Source organism: Nerophis lumbriciformis, linkage group LG31 (genome assembly GCF_033978685.3).
Source record: "Nerophis lumbriciformis linkage group LG31, RoL_Nlum_v2.1, whole genome shotgun sequence".
In the NCBI taxonomy this organism is placed as follows: domain Eukaryota; kingdom Metazoa; phylum Chordata; class Actinopteri; order Syngnathiformes; family Syngnathidae; genus Nerophis; species Nerophis lumbriciformis.
The window spans coordinates 5557501-5565415 of NC_084578.2; the positions used below are offsets into that span (position 1 = coordinate 5557501).

General features: G+C 42.4%; 1 protein-coding gene across 1 annotated transcript in view; it reads left to right on the top strand.

Moving 5' to 3' along the window:
- LOC133574048 (UDP-glucuronosyltransferase-like) overlaps positions 1-6904 on the top strand; it is a 17721-nt gene extending 10817 nt beyond the window's left edge. The window contains exons 3-5 of the mRNA XM_061926072.2: positions 122-209; positions 288-507; positions 6178-6904. Coding sequence (XP_061782056.1) covers positions 122-209; positions 288-507; positions 6178-6460 — 591 coding nt within the window. The 3' untranslated portion in view covers positions 6461-6904. The remainder of the gene's footprint in view (positions 1-121; positions 210-287; positions 508-6177) is intronic.
- The last annotated feature ends 1011 nt before the right edge of the window (positions 6905-7915 follow it).

Here is a 7915-nt window from a genome sequence, read left to right on the forward strand (position 1 = left end):
GTTCATCTTTTTTTTTTTCCCTATTATAATATTCTTATGATCCCGAGATGCCAAAAAAATCTAAATCATGATTAAAATTCGATTGATTGTCCAAACCTAAAAGTGTGTGTGTGTTTTTCAGGTTTTGTGGCGATACACCGGAGTTATACCCAAGCATGTGCCGGAGAATGTCAAACTCATGAAGTGGCTGCCTCAGAATGACCTCTTGGGTATGCCCTCCAAAACGTGACACGTGAAGAAGTGAAGGTGAAAAACTATGTGGTCATTTCTGGTGTGCTGCTCCTCAGCCCACCCCAAGGCCAAAGCCTTCCTCACCCACGGAGGAACCCACGGCATCTATGAAGGGATCTGCAACGCTGTGCCCATGCTGATGTTCCCGCTGTTCGGGGACCAGGGAGACAACGCTCTCCGCATGGTGGCGCGCGGCATCGCGGAGAAACTCAGCATCAATGACGTGACGGCAGACAAACTAGTGGCCTCTCTGAATAATATCATCAATAATAAAAGGTAAGACGGTGGAAGAGGGTAATAATGCACCGTTCATACTCCAAACTAGGGATTCAGTTTCAGTCCAGTTTCAGCATGCATACGATACAATGTCATGCGTCACACAGTTCCAGTTGTTTCATTACAGCACGTCCGAAAAGGAGTAGGAAAAAGCAGAACTTATTTAATCCTACCCCTTTTCATACCATTGCAATTCTATCCCATTTCCTTGTCCTCTGTAACAGAACACTGAACAAATAAATAGAAAATAAATAATACACCATAGTAAGCATACAAATATTAAATACATAATTAATTTTTGTCTCAATAAACATTTTTCTTAAAAAGTCCGATAATGGCTTTTTTGCCGAAATCCGATATTATCCAACTCCTAATTACCGATTCCGATATCAAGCGATACCGATATATACAGTCGTGGAATTAACACGTTATTATGCCTCATTTTGTTGTGATGCCCCGCTGGATGCATTAAACAATGTAACAAGGTTTTCCAAAATAAATCAACTCAAGTTATGGAAAAAAAAGTGCCAACATGGCACTGTCATTTTTATTATTGAAGTCACAAAGTGCATTATTTTTTTTTAACATGCCTCAAAACAGCAGCTTGGAATTTGGGACATGCTCTCCCTGAGAGAGCACGAGGAGATTGAGGTGGGGTGCGGGGATAGGGGGTGTATATTGTAGAGTTAGTTCTGCAAGGGGTTCTGGGTATTTGTTCTGTTGTGTTTATATTGTGTTACGGTGCGAATGTTCTCCCCAAATGTGTTTGTCATTCTTGTTTGGTGTGGGTTCACAGTGTGGCGCATATTTGTAACAGTGTTAAAGTTGTTTATACGGCCACCCTCAGTGTGACCTGTATTGCTGTTGACCAAGCATGCATGGCATTCACTTGTGTGTGTGAAAAGCCGTAGATATTATGTGACTGGGCCGGCACGCAAAGGCAGTGCCTTTAAGGTTTATTGGCGCTCTGTACTTCTCCCTATAAATTTTACTTTTTGAAACAGATACCGATAATTTTGAAACCGATACCGATCATTTCCGATATTACATTTTAAAGCATTTATCGGACATCCCTAATTTTAATGGAATACAAATAATTGTGATCAGTAGATGTGAAAGAGTAGGACAAACCAGCAGTAAAATTGATCATTTTTAACCAACTATTGGTTCAAGGAGCGCTAAATTGCGCAACCCAATAGTTGGGTTGGGAATAACCCAACATTGTAGTGAGCATAACTCAGCTTTTATGTTAAATAAATTAAACCAAATAGTTGGGTTTATGAATCAACCAACATTGAGTTAACATAACTCAATGTTCAGGGCAGGTTCCCCCGAACCTGAGCTTCTCGTCCAGAAGACCTTGTTAGTTAGGTTGAGAGACCAGTTTATCAATTCCATGTTCACATTTCGGACAACATACTATTATAAACATAACATTTGTGAATAGAGATGTCCGATAATATCGGACTGCCGATATTATCGGCCGATAAATGCTTTAAAAAGGTAATATCGTAAATTATCGGTATCGGTTCGGAAATTATACTTGGTCAACAGCCATACAGGTCACACTGAGGGTGGCCGTATAAACGACTTTAACACTGTTACAAATATGCGCCACACTGTGAACCCACACCAAACAAGAATGGCAAACACATTTCGGGAGAACATCCGCACCGTAACACAACATAAACACAACAGAACAAATACCCAGAATCCCTTGTAGCACTAACTCTTCCGAAACGCTACAATATACACCCCCCCGCTACCCCTTAACACTAGTGTGCTGTGAGATACAATCTGGTGTGCCGTGGGAGATTATCTAATTTCACCTATTTGGGTTAAAAATATTTTTTTGCAAACCAGTAATTATAGTCTGCAAATGATGTGTTGTTGTTGAGTGTCGGTGCTGTCTAGAGCTCGGCAGAGTAACCACCGTGTAATACTCTTCCATATCAGTAGGTGGCAGCAGGTAGCTAATTGCTTTGTAGATGTGGGAAATAGTGGGAGGCAGAGTGAAGGTAAAAATGGTCTAATGCTTAAACCAAAAATAAACAAAAGGTGAGTGCCCCTAAGAAAAGGCATTGAAGCTTAGATTGCGAAGATTAAGATTGTACGGCGTAAGCAGCCACATCATGATGATTTTCTACCGTGCCATTGTAGAGAGCATCATTAGATACGGGATCACCTCATGGTTTGGCAACCTAACCGTTAAGCTAAAAAGCAAACTGGCCGGCATGCATAAAACGGCAATGAAAATCGTAGGGAGGAAAGAATATGAGCCTATACAGAGCATCTATGAGCAGGCAGTTAGGAAAAAAGCTAAGAAAATTATTTCCAACTCACAACACCCACTCTTTCCTGAATATGGAACCCTGCCATCAGGGAGAAGACTCCGGGTCCCACTATGCAAATCTAACCGCCTTAAATTATCATTTGTCCCAGCCTCCATTAAGCTGACCAACAATGTGCAATAGAATTTTAATACATAGGTTAGCACTTTTTTAGCACATAGCACTTTAGCACATAGCACTTTATCCATGAGCTCTAGTGCAATGCACATTGGTACTTTATCTTTATCTCCATACTGTAGATTTTATGCCTACATCAAAGTGCCACCTATGTCTATCAAGCTCCATGTTCTGATGTTTAAATGTTAGTTGTATGGTTGTGGTTGTGTCTGTGCTTGTGTTTTTGTTCTGTTGTTTTTGGGTATGTTAAGAAAGCAATGATGCACTGTGCCCAAGACAAATTTCCCCGCGGGGACAATAAAGTTGAACCTTGAACCTTGAACCTTAAGGACGGCTATGCAGAACAAAACTAAAACTGAACTGGCTACAAAGTAAACAAAAACAGAATGCTGGAGAACAGCAAAGACTTACTATGGAGCAAAGACAATGTACATCCGAAAACATGACATGACAATCAACAATGTCCCCACAAAGAAGGATGAAAAACAACTTAAATAGTCTTGATTGCTAAAACAAAGTAGATGCGGGAAATATCGCTCAAAAGGAAGACATGAAACTGCTACAGGAAAATACCAAAAAAAGAGAAAAAGCCACCAAAATAGGAGCGCAAGACAAGAACTAAAACACTACACACAGAAAAACAGCAATAAACTCCAAATAATTTAGGGCGTGATGTGACAGGTGGTGACAGTACACCTACTTTGAGACAAGAGCTATATTGATGCATGCTTGGTTATGCTTTAAAGTCATATCCAACGACTGTTTACTGTCAACTGAGTTTTGTTTTTTAATGATTTCTGCTGGTGGTGTGCCTCTGGATTTTTTCAACCAAAAAACGTGCCTTGTCTCAAAAAAGGTTGAAAAACACTGAACAACAACAAAACTAGGCATAATAATGTGTTCATTCCACGACTATATATCGGTATCGCTTGATATCGGAATCGGTAATTAAGAGTTGGACAATATCGGAATATCGAATATCGGCAAAAAAGCCATTACCGGACATCTCTATTTGTGAATATAATTTATTTATTGCGAGAATTAATATTCCTAAGGAGTGTCGGAGGCAGATATTTACATATATCCGAATTTAAGTTGTACTTCTTCCATTTCTTTGTCATATTTGAAAACAGCTCGTGGTTTCCATTTCTTCTCTTGATGCTCTGTCAGCAAGCAAACTGTGTGTGTTAACCTTGAGTTCTTTGGAATGTATTATGGCTAGGGAGACGTTGTGCTTGTGTTATGGCTAGGGAGGGGGAAGGAAAGAGAGGTTTTTGGCGTTGGGAAGACAGACCATTTTTGGGGGGGCGCAATAGAATGTTCTAGGGTTAGACTGGTCTCAATCAAAATGTATATTGGCAAAGCTTTGAGAATATACAACAAAATACCTATTCTGTCTCTGGTGGTTTTTCAACTCAGCTTTAAGTGTCGGAAAGAACTTGGGAGCGAATTGTGACTTGAATTCCCTGGGAGGAACAACTGGTCCAAAACGCAACAGGAGTCATATATACAGGTAAAAGCCAGTAAATTAGAATATTTTGAAAAACTTGATTTATTTCAGTAATTGCATTCAAAAGGTGTAACTTGTATATTATATTTATTCATTGCACACAGACTGATGCATTCAAATGTTTATTTCATTTAATTTTGATGATTTGAAGTGGCAACAAATGAAAATCCAAAATTCCGTGTGTCACAAAATTAGAATATTGTGTAAGGCTAATACAAAAAAGGGATTTTTAGAAATGTTGGCCAACTGAAAAGTATGAAAATGAAAAATATGAGCATGTACAATACTCAATACTTGGTTGGAGCTCCTTTTGCCTCAATTACTGCGTTAATGCGGCGTGGCATGGAGTCGATGAGTTTCTGGCACTGCTCAGGTGTTATGAGAGCCCAGGTTGCTCTGATAGTGGCCTTCAACTCTTCTGCGTTTTTGGGTCTGGCATTCTGCATCTTCCTTTTCACAATACCCCACAGATTTTCTATGGGGCTAAGGTCAGGGGAGTTGGCGGGCCAATTTAGAACAGAAATACCATGGTCCGTAAACCAGGCACGGGTAGATTTTGCGCTGTGTGCAGGCGCCAAGTCCTGTTGGAACTTGAAATCTCCATCTCCATAGAGCAGGTCAGCAGCAGGAAGCATGAAGTGCTCTAAAACTTGCTGGTAGACGGCTGCGTTGACCCTGGATCTCAGGAAACAGAGTGGACCGACACCAGCTGGACTGCTGCTGAGTGGTCCAAAGTCATGTTTTCTGACGAAAGCAAATTTTGCATTTCCTTTGGAAATCAAAGTCCCAGAGTCTGGAGGAAGACAGGAGAGGCACAGGATCCACGTTGCCTGAAGTCTAGTGTAAAGTTTCCACCATCAGTGATGGTTTGGGGTGCCATGTCATCTGCTGGTGTCGGTCCACTCTGTTTCCTGAGATCCAGGGTCAACGCAGCCGTCTACCAGCAAGTTTTAGAGCACTTCATGCTTCCTGCTGCTGACCTGCTCTATGGAGATGGAGATTTCAAGTTCCAACAGGACTTGGCGCCTGCACACAGCGCAAAATCTACCCGTGCCTGGTTTACGGACCATGGTATTTCTGTTCTAAATTGGCCCGCCAACTCCCCTGACCTTAGCCCCATAGAAAATCTGTGGGGTATTGTGAAAAGGAAGATGCAGAATGCCAGACCCAAAAACGCAGAAGAGTTGAAGGCCACTATCAGAGCAACCTGGGCTCTCATAACACCTGAGCAGTGCCAGAAACTCATCGACTCCATGCCACGCCGCATTAACGCAGTAATTGAGGCAAAAGGAGCTCCAACCAAGTATTGAGTATTGTACATGCTCATATTTTTCATTTTCATACTTTTCAGTTGGCCAACATTTCTAAAAATCCCTTTTTTGTATTAGCCTTAAGTAATATTCTAATTTTGTGACACACGGAATTTTGGATTTTCATTTGTTGCCACTTCAAATCATCAAAATTATATGAAATAAACATTTGAATGCATCAGTCTGTGTGCAATGAATAAATATAATGTACAAGTTACACCTTTTGAATGCAATTACTGAAATAAATCAAGTTTTTCAAAATATTCTAATTTACTGGCTTTTACCTGTATGACTTTGCAATGACCTCATACCATTGATGTAATCATCATTTTACAGCATAATCCATTGACCTTGAACTGACATGTGATCGCCTTCCCCGCAGCTACAAAGAGAAGACGGTGAAATTGTCTGCCGTACACCTGGACCGTCCTGTTCCGCCTTTGGACCTGGCTGTTTTCTGGACAGAGTTTGTCATGAGACACAACGGAGCCGCGCACCTACGAGTGGCCGCGCACGACCTGAACTGGTTCCAGTACCACAGTCTGGACGTCATCGGCTTCCTGCTCGCCGTGGTCACCTTTGCACTGTGGCTGACGCTCAGGTGCTGCCTGCTCTGCACGCGCAAGTGTTGCGGCAGAGGGACGGCCAAGAGAAAAACCGAGTAAAGACGATATGGGATATGAAGTCATTTTAAACGGTTGGGCTGTGAATTTGAAGGTGATCAACTTTATTTCTGACAAAATTGTCCAAATTTGAATGTTTCAAAAGACTCAGGTGCTGTAGTAGAGAGAGGCCATCTTGTGTGTCAAAACTTTTAACCAAGCACGCCTCTGTTGTTATTTTTGTGCAAAATGGGTCACACGTGCGTCGTGTGGGGTTGTAGAAATCGAGCGAATTCAGGACAAGGAACCACACAGTAATGTATATTCCGGACCAATGAATGGTCTATTTTCGATCTTTTTTCATATATAAGGCGCACCGGATTATAGGACTCTGTGGAGGACTCGCACTGCCGGGTTCCTCGGACCACCAATGATGGACATGACAGGCTTGACGGTTTGGAGATTTTGTTTATTTTTCAATAAACCTCCTTCTCTGGTCGCTTTTCAGCACTCGCCTCTTCTCCCCGTCTTGCTCTTCCGGTCGTTTTTCAGCCTACCGCGTCTTCGTCTTCGTCTCGCTCTCGCTCTCGCTCGGGCTCGGGTTCGTTCTCGGCCATCCACTCCGACTTCACCAACCCCATCCTTCTCGGCTGCTGCCCTTTTATACAGTGACAGGTGATCAATCAATGATCAATCAATGTTTATTTATATAGCCCTAAATCACAAGTGTCTCAAAGGGCTGCACAAGCCACAACGACATCCTCGGTACAAAGCCCACATAAGGGCAAGGAAAAACTCACCCCAGTGGGACGTCGATGTGAATGACTATGAGAAACCTTGGAGAGGACCGCATATGTGGGTAACCCCCCCCCCTCTAGGGGAGACCGAAAGCAATGGATGTCGAGTGGATCTGACATAATATTGTGAGAGTCCAGTCCATAGTGGATCCAACATAATAGTAAGAGTCAAGTCCATAGTGGGGCCAGCAGGACACCATCCCGAGCGGAGACGGGTCAGCAGCGCAGAGATGTTCCCAGCCGATGCACAGGCGAGCGGTCCACCCCGGGTCCCGACTCTGGACAGCCAGCACTTCATCCATGGCCACCGGGCTATTTAAAGGCTAGAGTATACAAATGAGTTTTAAGATGGGACTTAAATGCTTCTACTGAGGTAGCATCTCGAATTGTTACCGGGAGGGCATTCCATAGTACTGGAGCCCCAATAGAAAACGCTCTATAGCCCGCAGACTTTTTTTGGGCTCTGGGAATCACTAATAAGCCGGAGTTCTTTGAACGCAGATTTCTTGCCGGGACATATGGTACAATGCAATCGACAAGATAAGACGGAGCTAGACCGTGTAGTATTTTATACGTAAGTAGTAAAACCTTAAAGTCACATCTTAAGTGCACAGGAAGCCAGTGCAGGTGAGCCAGTATAGGTATATATATATGTATATATGGTATATACAGTATAGGCGTAATATGATCAAACTTTCTTGTTCTTGTCAAAAGTCTAGCA